The sequence below is a fragment of the Chelonia mydas genome, chromosome 2, assembly GCF_015237465.2.
Source record: "Chelonia mydas isolate rCheMyd1 chromosome 2, rCheMyd1.pri.v2, whole genome shotgun sequence".
In the NCBI taxonomy this organism is placed as follows: domain Eukaryota; kingdom Metazoa; phylum Chordata; order Testudines; family Cheloniidae; genus Chelonia; species Chelonia mydas.
Genome location: NC_057850.1, coordinates 82,783,972 through 82,804,268, shown reverse-complemented (window position 1 = coordinate 82,804,268; position 20,297 = coordinate 82,783,972). Strand labels below are relative to the sequence as shown.

Sequence of the window (20,297 nt, the reverse complement as noted above, 5' to 3'; positions counted from 1 at the left end):
TCTTTTCTATTCTCAGTCCTTGTTGCCGGTGGTTTATAATTCAGTCATTATCAGTTCATTCCAAGCTAAAGGACTGAAATCTTTAGTGTTTTGGCTGCATCCTGCACTAGAGATCAAAGAGATCCTTACGCCTGTCCCTTCTTTGTAGGCCCATGATATCTAGCCACTAGTATACATATTCAGTAGCTATATTTACCTAGAGTTTACATGAATGATTATTTTAGAGCCATTATATCTCTCATAACAATAATTAATACTGGTCACAATATAAGCAGAAAACAACTTTGCCTTTTTCTGCTCCTGAACTATTTGTGAATAGGCATTAATTTCAGTGGGACCACTCGTGCTTACAGTTAAGGTTTGTTCTTAAATATCTTGTTGAACCAAGGTCTAAGCACATTTATATGATGGAGTAACGCAGATTCCAAGGTTATAACCCTTGTTTTAAAAATTCCGAGTTATTTAATATACATTTTAAAAGTCCATAAGGAATGTGTGTTTTCTACAAGCAAAAACTAGAAAAAAGGAAATTCTCACGCACAAAGAAAATTATTAGATCATAACACTGAATTTATTTTCTTTTGTCAAACAAAGGTAAAAATTTAGTCTTATAGTTGAAACTCAGTTATTAACTAATAACTGCACTTCAACTGCAAGGTAATATATGGTCAAGATATAGTGGGCAACTTTATATATAACCTATATGCACAATGAACTCATATAAATTGAATTTTCAGCCTGATCATTAATTTTTGGATTTAGTCATTCAAGTCACATCCTTGATGTAATTTTTGTATACATACACAGATTTGTGTGTATATATATGAATATAGACATACAAACTGTATATATAGTGTAACAGAGAGACAAGGTGGATGAGGGAATATCTTTTATTGGACCAATTTCTGTTGGTGAAAGAAACGAGCTTTTAAGTTACACAGAGCTCTTGCTCAGGTATGGGAAAGGTACTCAGAGTGTCATAGCTAAACACAAGGTGGAACAGATTGTTTAGCATAAGTTAATAGATATTCTAAGGGACCATTCAAGTTGAAGTAGTCCATTAACACCTCTGCAGTCATAGGATAAAAAGGGGAGGGGCATTGGGGTTACGAATTCTTGTAATAAGCCATAAATTTAATGTCTTTATCAAAACCATGATTTTTAGGCCTGGTCTACATTACAGATTTCAGTAGATGTAAGCTGCCTTGCCTTGACTAACTGAGGAAGTGTCTTCCCTTAAATTTGGCTCTTGCAGAGTGACATGGTGTTTCTGTTTTGTGTGTGAAAAATGATAAGACAGAAACACCGTATCATCCATGGGTGAAGACTTTTCACAAAACCATTACTCCATATCTGAGTGTGTACTCACCTACTAAGGAAACCTGCATAAACACCTTCGAAAGACAAGCCTGAGAGCTTACATTCATAATTTTAAAAAAAACGAGGAGTACTTGTGGCACCTTAGAGACTAACAAATAAATTTTGTTAGTACTCCTCGTTTTCTTTTGCTGATACAGACTAACACGGCTACCACTCTGAAACCCGATTCCTAACTTTGCTCGACACCAGGGCCAGGTCTATAGAATTACGTCGACCTAATTTACGTGAGCATACAGTCACTGCAGTTATTAAATCATTTGTCTGTGTAGACACTTGACTTCTTTTGTCAGCAGTGCGCAGCCTCACGAGTGCTTGTATCAATTTTATTGTCAGTGTGGGATGGCTCCTAGAAGCCAGTAAGAGTCGACGTAAGCAATGCAGTGTCTACACTGACACTGCATTGACTTAATTACATCGACCATGACTAGGGTGACCAGAAAGCAAATGTGAAAAATCGGGATGGAGGTGGGGGGGTAGTAGAAGACTATATAAGAAAAAGACCCAAAAATCGGGACTGTCCCTATAAAATTGGGACATCTGGTCATCTTAACCATGACTCTGTGCCACTTGGAGAGGTGATGTTACTAAATCGACGCAGAGAGGCACTTACGTCGGCAAGAGCCAAATTTAAGGGAAGACATTTCCACAGCTGGGTCGGCGCAAGGCAGCCTACGTCAACCTAACCCCATATCGTAGACCAGGCCTAAAAAATCATGGTTTCGATAAAGACAATGAATTTATGGCTTATTACAAGAATCTGCAACCTACTAACTCCTCCCCCGCCCTTTTTTGTCCTCTGACTGCAAAGGTGTTAATGGGCCACTTCAACTTGAATGGTCCCTTAGAATATCTGTTAACTCCTTATTCTAAACACTCTCTTCCACCTTGTATTTAGTAATGACGCTCTGAGTACCTTTTCTAGACCTGAGGAAGAGCTCTGTGTAGCTTGAAAGCTTGTCTCTTTCACCAGCAGAAGTTGGTCCAATAAAAGATATTACCTCAACTACTTTGTCTCTCTAATATCCTGGGACCAACATGGCTATAGGCATAACTGGTGTGCTAGTTATTTGAAATACTTGCCACCATCTGTTGTCCTTTTTCACAAATAATCACTTACATTATCTAATCTATATTATTCTGTTGAAAATAGATTTATTTACTACTTAAAATCATAGCAATCTGTTCACTTCCAACCCAGTGTATGTAACAAATGCTAACGGAATTCTGAGTGTTGTACATGATATTAATTTCTGATAAATATTGTAATAAATTCCTCCAGCAGAAGCCTTCTGTTTCATTGTCTTCTACTTAACCGAGACTAAAATCACAATCTTGTAGTAACAACTTCATTTACCCTCGCAGTGTTTTATGAAAACATCATTTACTCTTACAGGTTTCATCTCAACAGTTGAGGTTTGCTATTTATCTGCCCTGTAGGATTAGTTAGTTATGTTTGGACTGCCCTTTTACAAGTAAAATGCTATGCAAGTATTATGCATTATTAGTATGTAATTTAAAATGATCATGTATTACTATTATCGCTTTTGGTTCTATAGCAGTGCTAATCAAACTCATCTTCCCTGCAACATTCTGGGGGGAAAAAGAAAAAAACCCACTAAAAACTTTTAAACTGTATCACAAACAAGTTTACCACAAGGAATTTCCTGAACTATTACTGACCAGCATGGGTTTATGACCAGCCTTATAACCCAGTCATTCATCACCCCCAGGAAACACCCTGAATCAATATTGTTATAGCTTTGCTATTTTCCCCCCACGCCCACTATATGACATCTTGAATATTGTTTTTGAACCATTCAGTAGCCGTGTAACTGAAGCCGCTTTTCTTTTGGTTCAAACGACAAAATACAAAATAGACATGATCATGCATACCAAGAGTCAAACAAAAAGTTACCCAAGACTTTCTTCACACCAGTTCGTGGTGGTGGAGTGGGAAACAGGATGGTTCTTGGTTGTTCTGCTGAGCCTTCTCTGCAATCTGCACCTTTATAACCAGGACAACATCTCCACTCCAGTTCTGTTACTGTCTTATAAGCAATTGTATATCGAGGTCTGAAACTCATACGGTAGCTGCCAAAATAGAAAGAGAGTACTTAAAAGTTATCTATAATCATTCAGTCATTTATATCAGACCTAGATTCAAAAAGACAGTAATCAATGACGACTAATTAAATTAACAATACCTACCAAGATTTATTTTTCCTCTTAGAGAGAGCATAACACTCTAGTTATACATACACATGAACACCTACCCACTGTTGGTAAGAGTTAACAAACAGGATGTGCCGCCTGTATAAATCGGGTTTTCGCACTATGAACTGACTGATGTACAGGAGAATGGGAAGTTACTGAGAGTGTTGGTGACTACCAGTGTTAATACTGCACTACTGATTCAACAGTTTTCCTTCCCACTGAATACTTTTTCTTACATCCTTAAACACAGAGTAGCTGCTGAATCAGAGCCAACCTGAATCTCAAAAAACTTTTGCTGCCTATTTTGTCTCATAAAAATACTACTTTTCTGCATTATGTTGACTTAAATTTTTTTTCAGCATCAGCATATGTGATATAGTGACCATAGGTGCCGACTCTGTGGGTGCTCTGGGGTGCTACAGCAGCTCCCCCCCCACCCCCGCTCACCTCCACCTCCTCCCCTGAGCAGGCTGATGCATCCTGCTTCTCCCCCCTCCCTCCCAGTGCTTGCGCCAAGAAACAGCTGTTTCGCATGGTAAGCCTGGGAGGGAGGGGGAATGTGGTGTGCTTGGGGAAGAGATGGGGCCAGGGTGGGGATTTGGGGAGGGATCCAATGGGGCTGGGAGGGGGCGGAGTCGGGGCAGGGCCGGGGAAGGCGCGAGCCCCCACTGGCACCAACAAAAGTTGGCGTCTGTGATAGTGACCATTGTCAGAATTAGGAAAGAGGTTCCATTCACTGAGAGTGGCTTAAGAAAAAAAAGTTTGGAGGTGGGCACAGAATAGGGATATGAAGGACATAGTCAGAAGAAAGGCTTGGAATGATCAGGGGAGGGGGAAAAAGGAGATTAGAGTAGAGAAGTAGGAAGGAGTTAAGGTGTAGAAGATCTTGAAGACAAACCTAAGTAAGTGTGCACAGGCAGGGTGCCAGGAGAGACTGATTTCTGTTCTCAAAGTGGCTGAAGTTTGAAAGCTGCAACTTGGCCTAGAAAGATTACTCATTCAGAAGCACTGCTGGGTCTTGTTTTTAGTAATTATTAGTTTTATTGGGCCATCTTATGAGCATTTGAAAATCACATACTGAGAGTGTACAGTATTTTCCCCTAAGTTCATTAAATGCACACTTAAGAAAAGATGTGGGATGTGTACGTCAGTAGTTACCTGCATTATGAAGCCCTTCATCTCCCACAGTGCTCCAAAACCTGCCCTGATAATTTTCACACAATGTGGCTAGATTCTGGTGCCTTTGGTGGTAATGTCCAGGTGTTTTTTAGCCAAATAGTTCAAGATTAGGGAATTACCATGTTCTATGAACATTACTTTGTAAGACAGTAGAGCTTTGAAACCCTAGAGAATGACAGGTTTCAGAGTAGCAGCCGTGTTAGTCCGTATCCGCAAAAAGAACAGGAGTACTTGTGGCACTTCAGAGACGAACAAATTTATTAGAGCATAAGCTTTCTTGGGCTACAGCCCACTTCATCGGATGCACAGAATGGAACATACAGTAAGATGATATATATACACACACACATATATACGGAGAAGGTGGAAGTTGCCATACAAACTGTAAGAGGATAATTAATTAAGATGAGCTATTATCAGCAGGATTATCACTACAAAAGTTTTTTTTTCTCCATGCTGTTCCATATATGTTCCATTCTATGCATCCGATGAAGTGGGCTGTAGCCCAAGAAAGCTTATGCTCTAATAAATTTGTTAGTCTCTAAAGTGCCACAAGTACTCCTGTTTTTCCTATAGAATGAAACACCTTATTTTTATAGTTTTTAATAACCCCCTTTCCCACCAGCTCTTTTCTTTTTAGAAAAATCCAGAAAAAATAAATTTAATTAAATGCAAAAAACTATATATACAAATTTTAAGTTTCCATGGCTAAGCACTTGTAAGTCAGTAAATTACAAATTTGGAACGTTAACCTTAATTTTGCACCCTCTGTTTATGTATTACAACAATCTTTAATCAGATGATCACCAACTATTTCTAAATATCAAGTTTCTTCCCTATACATGATACATGTGGCATCTTGCAATTTTTTTCATACTACATTAACAGACATCAGACCATTTTCTCCTTATGGGTATATGCTGAAGCAAGACAACACACACACGCACATCTCATTGCAGAGTAAGAGACAAGGAAAACAAAACAGGGACTATTTTCTTTAACTGTGTCTCCATAAATTATTACACTTAGAATAAAAAGTAATGTGAACAAATACAATGTTACCTATTTGCTTGAAATAATGCCTTCACTGTTGATAAAATTAGTATCCTATTGCTATCCTTTATACTGTATAGTGTTTGGTTTGCTTTTTCATGTCTCAGATTTGTTTGTCTGATTGTGAGTTCTGGTGATAGGCTAATGAAACATACACACACTCCACAACTTTGATGTCACTGGAATAGTAATGCAGTAGAAAGGAAGACAGGATAATGACATAGGACTCAACGGGAGTTTTGCCATTGACTTCAGGAACATATGGATACAGGCAACACACTGCAGAGTGAGCACCACAGACAGTCACAAAACTTGAACTATATATGAATGACTGTATTAAATTAATCATTTTCTAACATTAAATTGGGAAGAGTGTTATTGTTTAAATGAGACAGAAATCAACCACCAGACTAAAAAGTTTAAATCCTGCTGTGTTTGGGAAACAATTCCTAACACAAATGAATTAAATATTATTTTAACTGTTACTCTTGCTGACTTCTTGCCACATGCAAAAACAGTTGCTTTAGTAATTAGACATATTTTAGCCAACATCTTCTATTCAGTAAAAATGTGTCTTTATCACAATTGTAACATAATGTCCTACATCCGTTATCCATTTACTGTCCCTCTCTGATTTAGTATGCGGCTCAGAAAAGTCAGGGGGAAAAATGACTATTAAGAATCCTTTTCTCTTCTAATCAAGTTTCTTTCCACATTCCACTATAATATATTCTAACCTTTGCATCAATCTTAGATCTAAAAAAAGAGAATGTTTTTCTGCATTACTTTCATTGCAATCTCTAGTTTGAGAAAGAAAGAATTATTGGACTGTGAAGACAACTGTGTACTTTCTTCAACTGTTATATTTTTAGGCAGCCTAATTAAAATATTTTTTTTAAAAATCACTTTCTGGTATCTCTGATCCTTGTGGTTATTTTATCTCAAATGCAGAAGTCCACAGGATTTCTCATCTGCTACTCAGCTAATGTTAACAAAATAATAATCAGAGTCAGTGTATCATGGTTTCAAATTCTGACCTATGGCACACTCATTCAGACTGTTTCCACTAAATTTTACATTCATGAAAATATAAACTCAGAACTGTAGGTTGCACACAAGTTTATCATTTCTGTTATGATTTCCATTGACAGATCTAACAAATCCTGTTTGTAAATGCAAAGTACAGATGTCCTAGGTCAAATTCCTAAACATTAAATAGATTAATGTAGTGGAAAGTGGAACAATGAAAAAAACAACATCCTGGCCACCCACGACTTTCCTGTTCATCTTTTCTTGTTTATAACATTAAATCACTTATATTCTATATCTAAATTTTGTTAAGGTGCTTTTACTTTGACCTACTTGCTGGAGACAGTGGAGTGACTGAGGATTAATTAGATATTTCAGTGGTTTGAGGGTCATTACAATCTCTCTCAGAAATAGCATCTAACTGGAATACAAACTTTGAACTCATAGGTCAATTTTGGTATGAAGGAGATGGCAACAGATACTCTCTGATTTCCATGAAATGTTTAACTACTCTAAGCTTGGTGTGTGTTCCATTCCATCCCTGTGGGGCCAAACTCCTTTTTGAAAATTAAGATATTTTGTTAATCTGCTCCAAATACAATTAGCTAGGAGTTTGTAATAAACTTTTAAAAGAACAGGTTTAAAGGAATGTAAGAAAAGAACTCAGACACAGAATTTCATCTCACTTTACTCTGAAAAGCTGTGTAAATGAATTTTTTTTGAAGCAGTCACTTTTGCAATTCGTAACACAACTATTGCCCTTTACCCTGTGCACACTTTCCCTGTGACCTCCTTCAGAGCTAAACAAGAGGAGATCATCTCAAAAAATATTCAGGTAAAAGTAAATCATGACAAAAAACACATAAGTATAAAAGAGGAGTGAAACAAAAATTAAAGCCAATCATGACAAATCTTATTCATACAGACAATTTACAGATGATTTTACTACTCTATGTATCCTGCTAAATAAAATAAAATTAAAAAAAAGAGTGATTACAGTATGCTTACCATTACTTGATACACATATGGTATTTATGTGAAAATACAACACAGAATATGCCATCAATTACATTTTTTTATTTTAACATTTAAAATGTATTTTAAAATACTTCCAATAATTTAATACAAAAATAAGTCTAAAATATTGGGCTGTCCCTCCTATTCTGATTTGACAGTTTAAAAAAACCCCACATGGTAGGTCCCATGAATCAAGAAATCCCTCACCAACCCTATTCCTTGTGAATTCTTGCAAATTTGATAGCCCATACACAGCATACAGCTTACTCAGACCCACTGGCTCTGATTTGAGTTTCAGCTTTACCACATCAGGTTCAAACTCACCTAAATCTTAAAATAAAACTCCATGGAGCAAAAATTAAAATACGTGAAAAGCCATAGAAAGAACAACCTACAAGTTCTACACTGCTATAAACTTCAAGAGAACTATAGGCATACAAACTGGTGTGCCTTAGCATTTAAATTGGGATTTACGGAGCCACTCAGCCAAGCAGTCCCATCAACATCAGTGTGTCTAGTCATGAGTAAGGCAAACAGGATTTTACCTTAATGGCTTTCCACCATGTTCCCAGCTACAATAAGGTTAATTTCTTAATTGCTGTAGCATTTCAACTACTGATGTATTCCACCATGTTAAAATTGCTCACACTAAGTAGTACATGACCACTCTCACACTGTGGATGTGTTTCTAGGTGATAATTAACAACATGCACCTAGTCTATACATCCAGTTAGTGATTTTCCCATAGTCATTTTCTGATTTTCATAATCAAAAGTCTAAGATGTCATTATGGACCAATGCCAATGAGGATCTGTAACTAGTAGAGACAAAAGTCTCCATTATGCAATTAGGGCTGCACAGATAGTCTCATATGGGACTTTGGGTGAGCACAATGGTCCACCCTCACAGACCCAATTGTACGATTGAGGCCTAAATGTTTAGTACAGAGCACAAGTGCTTTCGGGTCAATGCTACCGGTCTCAAGATAAATCCTTTATTATGAACAGAACTATGTACAGACATGAGGTAACAAAACTTCCTATGTAGCTCAGCCTGTGATTGCTCTGTCGTGGGCTTCCCTGTTTCTGTCCCAGAAGAATGGAAGTGTGTCACAGGAAACCAAAGACTACATGAAGAATGTACAGGAAGTGTGGCATCTCTACATTTCATGGAAGACTTACTCTATAGCACAACCACTTAAAGATTTTTTTTATCTAACAGTGCACATATTCTAACAATGAATTGTGAGGTTGCATATTTTAATAGTACATCTGGATTAAGTGTTAAAATGCCGTACAGTAAAAATACCAATTTAAAGCCAAGCCACCCCTTCATGTTGATTTTCATATCACAAAGTGAACAAAAGTCTCTCTTTTCTGACGGTTTGAGTGTAAGTTTGAAGACAACACAGTACCCCAATACTGGTGGGTGGGTGGGGAGGATATAGACAGAATAATGTGCATGGGCTTCTCATGTCTTGTATACTCTCGGCCAACGCACAGCCCATATATCCAGATCGTGGCCAATATGTGGCCTGCAAGATAGGGGTAAGGGAATCTTGATCCCCAGCCTTCAGAGCATGTTCTGTAGCTTTGTCCTGCCCTCCCCTTGAAACTCTACACCAAAGGTTTCACAACAGTATCAGAGGTCCACCAAGGCCTTTGGAAAATTCATGTTCCATCTTACTACTTGTTAGTACTGGAATGTGGTGAAAATATTGTAACATATAGATTAAATTATCATTCCATTGACTTGACTTTCTGTAACTGATTATAAAAAAAACAAAACAGTTACATAGCTGTTCAGTAACTATTGTTCTTCAAGGTGTGTTGCACATGTCCATTTCACTTTAGCTTTGTGTGCACCAGTGCACTGAAGACAGAAAACTTTCATAGAATCATAGAATATCAGGGTTGGAAGGGACCTCAGGAGGTCATCTAGTCCAACCCCCTGCTCAAAGCAGGACCGATCCCCAACTAAATCATCCCAGCCAGGGCTTTGTCAAGCCTGACCTTAAAAACTTCTAAGGAAGGAGATTCCACCACCTCCCTAGGTAACGCATTCCAGTGTTTCACCACCCTCATAGTGAAAAAGATTTTCCTAATATCCAACCTAAATCTCCCCCACTGCAACTTGAGACCATTACTCCTTGTTCTGTCACCTGCTACCACTGAGAACAGTCTAGAGCCATCCTCTTTGGAACCCCCTTTCAGATAGTTGAAAGCAGCTATCAAATCCCCCCTCAGTCTTCTCTTCCACAGACTAAACATCCCCAGTTCCCTCAGCCTCTCCTCATAACTCATGTGTTCCAGTCCCCTAATCATTTTTGTTGCCCTCCGCTGGACTCTTTCCAATTTTTCCACATCCTTCTTGTAGTGTGGGGCCCAAAACTGGACACAGTACTCCAGATGAGGCCTCACCAATGTCAAATAGAGGGGAACGATCACGTCCCTCAATCTGCTGGCAATGCCCCTACTTATACATCCCAAAATGCCATTGGCCTTCTTGGCAACAAGGACACACTGTTGACTCATATCCAGCTTCTCGTTCACTGTAACCCCTAGGTCCTTTTCTGCAGAACTGCTGCCGAGCCATTCGGCCCCTAGTCTGTAGCGGTGCACTGGATTCTTCCGTCCTAAGTGCAGGACTCTGCACTTGTCCTTGTTGAACCTCATCAGATTTCTTTTGGCCCAATCCTCCAATTTGTCTAGGTCCCTCTGTATCCTATCCCTACCCTCCAGCGTATCTACCTCTCCTCCCAGTTTAGTGTCGTCTGCAAACTTGCTGAGGGTGCAATCCACACCATCCTCCAGATCATTTATGAAGATATTGAACAAAACCAGCCCCAGGACTGACCCTTGGGGCACTCCACTTGATACCAGCTGCCAATTAGACATGGAGCCATTGATCACTACCCGTTGAGCCCGACAATCTAGCCAGCTTTCTATCCACCTTATAGTCCATTCATCCAGCCCATACTTCTTTAACTTGCTGGCAAGAATACTGTGGGAGACCGTGTCAAAAGCTTTGCTAAAGTCAAGGAACAACACATTCACTGCTTTCTCCTCATCCACAGAGCCAGTTATCTCATCACAGAAGACAATCATATAATCATATAATCATAGAATCATAGAATATCAGGGTTGGAAGGGACCCCAGAAGGTCATCTAGTCCAACCCCCTGCTCAAAGCAGGACCAAGTCCCAGTTAAATCATCCCAGCCAGGGCTTTGTCAAGCCTGACCTTAAAAACCTCTAAGGAAGGAGATTCTACCACCTCCCTAGGTAACGCATTCCAGTGTTTCACCACCCTCTTAGTGAAAAAGTTTTTCCTAATATCCAATCTAAACCTCCCCCATTGCAACTTGAGACCATTACTCCTCGTTCTGTCATCTGCTACCATTGAGAACAGTCTAGAGCCATCCTCTTTGGAACCCCCTTTCAGGTAGTTGAAAGCAGCTATCAAATCCCCCCTCAGTCTTCTCTTCTGCAGACTAAACAATCCCAGTTCCCTCAGCCTCTCCTCATAAGTCATGTGCTCTAGACCCCTAATCATTTTTGTTGCCCTTCGCTGGACTCTTTCCAATTTATCCACATCCTTCTTGTAGTGTGGGGCCCAAAACTGGACACAGTACTCCAGATGAGGCCTCACCAGTGTCGAATAGAGGGGAACGATCACGTCCCTCGATCTGCTCGCTATGCCCCTACTTATACATCCCAAAATGCCATTGGCCTTCTTGGCAACAAGGGCACACTGCTGACTCATATCCAGCTTCTCGTCTACTGTCACCCCTAGGTCCTTTTCCGCAGAACTGCTGCCTAGCCATTCGGTCCCTAGTCTGTAGCGGTGCATTGGATTCTTCCATCCTAAGTGCAGGACCCTGCACTTATCCTTATTGAACCTCATTAGATTTCTTTTGGCCCAATCCTCCAATTTGTCTAGGTCCTTCTGTATCCTATCCCTCCCCTCCAGCGTATCTACCACTCCTCCCAGTTTAGTATCATCCGCAAATTTGCTGAGAGTGCAATCCACACCATCCTCCAGATCATTTATGAAGATATTGAACAAAACGGGCCCCAGGACCGACCCCTGGGGCACTCCACTTGACACCGGCTGCCAACTAGACTAGACAACTGGACTAATCAGATTAGTCAGGCATGACTTGCCCTTGGTGAATCCATGCTGACTGTTCCTGATCACTTTCCTCTCCTCTAAGTGCTTCAGAATTGATTCCTTGAGGACCTGCTCCATGATTTTTCCAGGGACTGAGGTGAGGCTGACTGGCCTGTAGTTCCCAGGATCCTCCTCCTTCCCTTTTTTAAAGATGGGCACTACATTAGCCTTTTTCCAGTCGTCCAGGACCTCCCCCGATCGCCATGAGTTTTCAAAGAGTTTTCCCCATAGCTGCTCTCGCCAGGGCAGCTCATGCACCCTCTGCAACCTCGTGCTGCCAGGTCAGGTATAAAGGGTGGAGCCGCTCTACACACACTCACCCCCCACCAAGTTCCTTCACTCTGGAAGCTACGTTTGCTGTAACTGCAATGTAGAGAGGAAGGGGGTTGGGTCATGGAACCAACATATGCAACACATCTTTAACAACAACAGTTACTGAACAGGCATGTAACCATTTTTTCTTCAATTGCTTGCAAATGAATCAGAATCCGCAGGGATAATCTTCTTCAGCTGTTGGGTACGAGTGCCAGTAGAGAGAGTGATATCAGACAGAGAACAGTGCTTATGTAGGGACTTAGTAAAGCGGTGTTGAGGAGAAGATGATCTGGAGTCCCGAAGACCTCCCCCCCCATGACTTTCGGCAAGGCCACTGCTGTATTTGATATGGTACCAGAGTCAAACCCCAGTGCAACCTATCTAGATATGCTTCTGCTGGAGCCTTGACCTGTGCCATGAAGAACAAAGAAACAGTTGATATCTCCTGTAATGAGATCTCGATATGTAGGATCCCACATCTGTATCCAAAGAGAAGTCAACACTGAAAGGCCAAGGGGGCACAGTATAGGGCAAAGTAGCCAGGGATCTGGACTAGCACTCAGAGGATGGTAGTGGAAAAATTATCCAAGGCTTCTCTGCTGAAAGGACTGTGCACTTGGACTGTTGCATCACAGAGTCCAGACCCTGAGGGTACCAACAAAAGTTCAGTTCCCAAAGATATCAGATGTACAGGTGCCAAGCAAGATCCCAGTACCAGTACCTGCACGGAAGGAATAATTGGTACCTGGATCTCATCCTGTAACAGGTGAGTTCAGCACTGACAAAAGACCCCTGTCCACGGCGTACACCTCAGCTTCGTCGATACCGATATAGCAGTGTGTATTGCAGAGGAAGTTAATGCTGTTGAAGATTCCAGCAATGGAGTTGGTCTACATGGTACCAAATGAGGATCCAGAGTCAATGACTGTACATTGCAAGAATGCAGTGCCAGGGAGCTCCTACCAGAAGTCTTCTTGTGAGAATCTGTAGGGAATCTAGCTCTCAAAAAGAGGCGGCTCTTTTCTGGCTAGAAATGGTTGCAATCAAATGGGGGTGCAAAGCTGCTTCCATCAGGATGAAAGGCAAACTTCCCTCAACTACTTAGTCCTAGTCTTAAATCCCCTACAAATAGGGGATTTATGCCTCAAAGTGACCTTCTGCCAAACACTTTAAACAGCAAGGGTGAGGATTGCTGACTGGCATGGACATGTTAGAGCCAGAACAGTGCTTAAATCTCGAGGATTTAGGTACACCCAAGTATCCAAAATCTCAAAGAAAACACTATAAAATCAAGGAAATGTTTTAGAAACAAAAACCAAGTACCACTAACAATAACTACTGCTAATTAAAAACTATTTACAATAAATTATTTCTAGAAAGTTTTCTAGAGGGAGAAAGGGAAGAGAATGTGAGAAGCTCACACATTCCCCAACTATCAACCACAGCCAGTGAGAAGAAACTGGGGTGGGGGGGGGGGGGAGAAGGGGGCTCAGAGCAGCCACCCCTTAATACCTTCAGCTGGCAGCATGAGGAGAGTATGAGGAGAGTTCATGTACAGTACTGCAACAAATGGTAGGGGATACCTTGGATTCACTGAAGTAAATGAAAGTTTTCCACTGATTTTAATGGAGTCAAGATTTCACCCAGACAAGATGCTTTATGATACAACTCACTACCATTCTACAGCGTTTGTAGTTTGATTTTAGAAAAATATAAAGTGTCTTAATAAAGTAGGCGTTTATTCCAAAAGCATTTACTACAAGTGGTTTAAATTCTTTTGTGAATTCCTAGGATGGCTGGATTTAGGGTTTTGGGGCCCTCAATGTTATTTCTGGGGACTTCCATCACTTTAAGCTCTCCTCACCTTCTCAAATTCCCAAAGAATTGGTTCTTGTGGGTCTCAGAATCCAGCTCAATTCTTAGGTTTTTTATTCTTAAAAACTTTTAATTCTGAAAACTAAAAAGACAACAACTTTTTATTGTTCTATATGCTGGTAAATAATTGTGTGCATATAATCCAAATATTTCAAAAACAGAAAAATATTTTTTGGGGCAGGAACACAGATTAACTTGCTGAAGGCATAAATGTGAAGGGAGAGAGAGCTGTAAAGTTAGGAGTAAATCTAGACTACACTGAGAGTTAAAATGCCATTAACAAAGAAGAATAGCCAAATAAACATTATTTTCAAATTATCAGTTTCTTGGTCTGACATTAAGAAAAAAAAAATCAAGGTTCTTTTTACTGAATGCACTAAAGAAATAATTCGCAAAAAGAAAAGGAGTACTTGTGGCACCTTAGAGACTAACAAATTTATTTGAGCATAAGCTTTCGTGATCCGATGAAGTGAGCTGTAGCTCACGAAAGCTTATGCTCAAATACATTTGTTAGTCTCTAAGGTGCCACAAGTCCTCCTTTTCTTTTTGCGGATACAGACTAACACGGCTGTTACTCTAAAGAAAGAATTGTCTGTCTACTGCTGGCACCGTTTACTGTATTACATTGCTATTTTTATTTCCAGTTGCTAACTAAATATATAAAAAGACAGAACACGTGCTGGGCGGGGAGGTGAGGAGGAAGGATAGGGAGTGACTTGCTGAATAAAATAATTTCCCTCTAGCAAGTGAGGACGGAAAATGAAAAATGGACGGCTGTAAATCAGAAATAAGCGTGCCATTAATTTTACACACTTGATCAATGCCAGCACTGGCAAAATCCTCCCAAACAAAATTCCAGTGTCTGAGTCTTACAGCTATGATCAGGCACTGCTATGAATACTGGCACAGCGAAACAAAAGGAAGAAAAAGGAAGCCAAAAAATAGTATTTAGGAATCAATCTCACAATGTTCAGACATGCACAACTACCATTAAAATCAATGAAAGATGTGTGTACACAACTACTGCCCAGACTAGCTAAGTCTTGAACAAACACCTATTGGCCAAACAATTCAATAAACATTTATGGTGACTTGGCAGGAAACGGTTTAAATGTAGCACATCTGCACCGTAGGGGCTTGTTTACACTTAAAAGGCTGCAGTGGTGCAGCTGCACTACTCTGAAGGCAGCACCGCCGCCAGCAGCAGTGCAGTGCAGAAGTAAGGGTAGCAGTACCACACATCTCCTACAATAACCTTGCAATCCCCCGCCATGACTCCTTGTTGGTCAGGCCCCCTATAATTATAACACCATGAAGTTTCAGATTTAAGTAGCTGAAATCATGAAATTTACAATTTTTTAAATCCTATGACCATGAAATTGACCAAAATGGACTGTGAATTTGGTAGGGCCCTACTCATTGCTAACTAGCACAAATTAGAGCAGCCTCTGAACACTCTAAACTGTGCTGGGGCAAGACAGAGAATCCCACTCACTATAGCCCCACTCCTGTATGCCACTCTCTGCAACACTGAGCAGAAGCTGGGTGCAGCCGAGCTTGATATCACTTCAGGATGTTTGTTTCTCTTGTAAGGGACAAGTGGATTATGGGGAACTGTTAGAAGAGAAAAACATTTAATTATTCTCAATACCACACCTTTAAATTCCACTTTTAGTTACAGAATCCATTGTATTTAAAACAGCCAGAAGAAACCTAAATACTTCTAAGAATAAGAAAACAGAAAAAAGGTCTGTATTTTAAAAAGGGTTTGGGAAAATGCTGGTAAATGAACACTGAATTGTAATTAGGGCTGTCGATTAATTGCAGTTAACTCATGTGATTAACTCAAAAAAATGAATCACAATTAATCATAGTTTTAACCGCACTGTTAAACAATACCAATTGAAATTTATTAAATATTTTTGGATGTTTTTCTACATTTTCAAATATATTGATTCAATTACAACACAGAATACAAAGTGTACTTTATATTACTTTTGATTACAAATATTTGCACTGTAAAAACAAGAAATAGTTTTTTTTCAATTCACCTTATACTAGTACTGTAGTGCAATCTCTTTATTGTGAAAGTGCAACTTACAAATGTAGATTGTTTTGTTATGGAGTGCTGTTATGTAACAAAAATAATGTAAAACTTTAGAGCCTATAAGTCCACTCAGTCCTACTTCTTGTTCAGCCAATCGCCAAGACAAACAAGTTTGTTTACATTTATGGGAGATAATGCTGCCGGCGTCTTATTTACATCACCTGAAAGTGAGAGCAGGCGTTCGCATGGCACTTTTGTAGCCAGCATTGCAAGATATTTACATGCCAGATACGCTAAACACTCATATGCCTCTTCATGCTTTGACCACCATTCCAGAGGACATGCTGCCATGCTGATGATGCTTGTTAAAAAAAAAATGCATTAATTAAATTCCTGCTCTGTTTTACCTGCATTCTGCCATATATTTCATGTTACAGCGGTCTTGGATGATGACCCAGCACATGTTGTTTGTTTTAAGAACACTTTCACTGCAGATTTGACAAAACACAAAGAAGGTACCAATGTGAGATTTCTAAAGATAGCTACAGCACTTGACCCAAGGTTTATGAATCTGAAGTGCCTTCCAAATCTGAGAGGGACGAGGTGTGGAACATGCTTTCAGAAGTCTTAAAAGAGCAATGCAGAAACAACAGAACCCGAACCACCAAAAAAGAAAATCAACCTTCTGCTGGTGGCATTTCACTCAGATAATGAAAATGAAAAATGCATCAGTCTGCACTGCTTTGGAGCGTTATTGAGCAGAATCCCTCATCAGCATGGACACAAGTCCTCTGGAATGGTAGTTGAAGCCTGAAGTGACATATGAATCTTTAGCACATCCGGTATGTAAATATCTTGTGACGCCGGCTACAACAATGCCATGCAAATGCCTGTTCTCACTTTCAGGTGACATTGTAAACAAGAAACGGGCAGCATTATCTACTGCAAATGTAAAAAAACTTGATCGTCTGAGTGACTGGCTGAACAAGAAGTAGGACTGAGTGGACTTGTAGGCTCTAAAGTTTTACATTGTTCTATTTTTGAATGCCGGTTTTTTTGTACATAATTCTACATTTGTAAGTTCAATTTCACGAGCAAAACTTTTTTTTAACAGTGCAAATATTTGTAATCAAATAAATTGAGCACTGTACACTTTGTATTCTGCGTTGTAATTGAAATCAATATTTTTGAAAATGTAGAAAACATTCAAAAATATTTAAATAAATGGTATTCTATTATTATTGAACAGCACAATTAATCACAATTAATTTTTTTAATTATGCGATTAATTGCCAGGGGGGGTTAATTGCTTGAGAGCTCTATTTGTAATGTATTAGTCACTGATTACATTAACAGCAGATACTTAGTCAACTCTGTTTTCACTTCATAATCCCAGATTCTGGGCCTGACTCTCCTTTTACACTGGAGTATCTCAGTTGAGGTCAGTGCTGTAAAAGTTGTGAGAGAAAAATCAGATCCCATTTTACAATTTCCTGGGAACTGAAACTATGGAGGGCAATTGGCAAAGTGGGAAGATAGGAGCTGTGTGCTCAGGACAGGATACACTGCAAAGGATGAGGGAAAATCAGAAGTCAGAGGAGGAAGATGGGAGTAGGAGAGATGCAAAGTGCAGGAGCAAGGCAGCAGTGTGAACAGAGCATTGTAATGAGCAGGAAGAAAGGTAAAAAGCATCAATGGGAGTGGCTGCCCTACAGATCGCCAAGGAAATTTAAGAAGAGATTAAAGCAGAGCAGTGAGTAGAAAGGACATATATTTAACTCGATTTTGAAATGCCTTCCTAACAGATTCCCCCTGACAACTCAGGGTAGGTAAAGCATGAGCATGTGATGTGTTCTACAGATGGACTGGAGTTGGAATTCACACCAGACCTGGCAACAGTGCTTGATTTTGAATTTCTGCTATAACCAGCAGCTGAATCATTTTGAGGGAGGAAACACTGGGACAATAGTAGATTTTCACTGCTGCTGCTCTCATTTTTCTCTACAAAATGCTCTGTGCTTGAACCAGAGTTACTGCTCTCCCTTCACCTGGCTTTGGTCATTATCATTTAATCTACCCTTCTCTACAGCTGGCAAAGGAATAGCTCTGGTTAGTGTTAGAATGGCATAGATAGTACTGTATAACTCACTGCCTCCCCACATAACTTCTTCAGCAAGATTTCATTTTGGTCAATGCTCTCTCATCGTTTTTTAAGTTTGTTCACAAAAGCAAGGAGGACCAGAGGCACTTGGTCCTGCTAATTACTACTGCAGTTTTTCACTTGCTGATTTCCTCACTGATGCTACGATATTTTATCAGATTATTTTTACCAGACAGCTCTCTGGTGACAGTGAACAACACGTCAGCAACAGTGGACTTACCAGGAGAACTGTGAAAATAACGTACCTCTTCTTTTTTTCTGAACACATTTACTTGAATAAAAAATGAATTTGCTTAATCTGTGTTTGCAGCTCTTTTGTCTTTGCTCTCCATGAAAAAGTTTCCTGGCAAGAATGTTCTTAGAGAAACTTTCACAGAATGTTAAAGAATAAATATGGAAGATAAATATTGAATTCAGAAACACAACCATGTCAAGGTTCCTTCCCCACTCTGAACTCTAGGGTACAGATGTGGGGACCTGCATGAAAACCTCCTAAGCTTACTTTTACCATCTTAGGTTAAAACTTCCCCAAGGTACAAACTATTTTACCTTTTGCCCTTGGACTTTCACTGCCACAACCAAACGTCTAGCCGGTATTATTATTATTAGGAAAGTCAGTTTGGAAACATCTCCCCCCCCCCAAATCCTCCCAAACGTTACCCCCCCCCCTTTCTGGGGAAGGTTTGATAAAAATTCTCACCAATTTGCATAGGTGATCACAGACCCAAACCCTTGGATCTTAAGGGCTAGGAAAAAGCTGGGATTCTAAGCTTTCAGAATGAACTACAGCATTGTTTCTAGAGCTAACATTTCTCAAGGCAGCACACACTTGAATCAGGGGTCAGCACCACAGACACTTGAAAAAATTACCGGACTTAGTGACAGACATTGGCAGGGGGCGGGAGGGGGCTCCAAGCTGAAGCAGGGGGTTGGAGTATGGAAGGGGATACAGGCTCTGGGCTAGGAGTGCGGGTTCTGGGATAGGTCCAGAAATGAGGGGTTCAGGGTGTGGGAGGGGGTTCCGAGCTGGAGCACGGGGTTGGGGTGTGGGAGGGTTCAGGCTCTGGAGTGGGGCTAGGGCTGGGGTGTAGGAGGATGTTCCGGGATGGGACCAAGGGATTCGGAGGGCAGGTGGAGGACCAGGGCTCGGGCAGGGGGGTGGGTGTGTGTGTGTGCAGGCTCCATGCAGCAGTTACCTCAAGCAGCTCCTGGAAGCAGCCGCACGTCCCCCCTTCCGGCTCCTACACAGAGGCACAGCCAGGTGACTCTGCATGCTGCCCCATCCTCAGGTACCACCCCCACAGCTCCCGATGGCCAATAGGCTGGGAGCTGCAGAGTCATCACTTGGGGAGTGGGGATGGAGGCAGCGTGCCTGCAGAGCTGCCTAGCGCCTGGCTGTGCCTCCCCCAGCAACAGCAGCGATGGGTAGCTGCTTGCGGGGAGCCGCCCGAGGGAAGCGCCCCTACGGAACTCAACATTTTTACCACAGACACTTGCGTGTGTGTGAACGGACACATTGCTGATCCCTGACTTGAATCAGGTCAGAAGTGAAGGGCGGTGGCCAGAGGGGGAGGGAAAAAAAGGCAAGTTGTGATCAGAACATTATATGAAGGTGTGGTATCTTGAGGACCACAAAGGGAATTCAGGAATATTCTACATTATGGGAAACCCGGCAGTGATGTAGAGCATGCCTCTATTGTTCTGGTGGGTTATTGAATATCAGACCTTAAATTGCTACTTTGGAACTTGTCCGGCACTTAACAGAACCCCCAGACTTCCAATCAGTGCAATTTTCAAATCATGAAAACACTGACATAAATAACTGCAATATTTGTATTAATGTGAGTTGAGGGGG

General features: G+C 40.6%; 1 protein-coding gene across 3 annotated transcripts in view; it reads right to left on the bottom strand.

Moving 5' to 3' along the window:
* The window catches only part of EMILIN2 (elastin microfibril interfacer 2), a 59,563-nt gene that overhangs the window by 33,049 nt on the left and 6,217 nt on the right, over positions 1-20,297 (bottom strand). For 2 of the 3 annotated variants that reach the window (XM_027827226.3, XM_027827225.3), the window contains exon 3: positions 3,296-3,471. In XM_027827226.3, coding sequence (XP_027683027.2) covers positions 3,296-3,471 — 176 coding nt within the window. Of the gene's footprint in view, positions 1-3,273; positions 3,472-20,297 lie in introns of those variants that run through there. The other variant, XM_043538797.1, reaches the window with a different exon arrangement.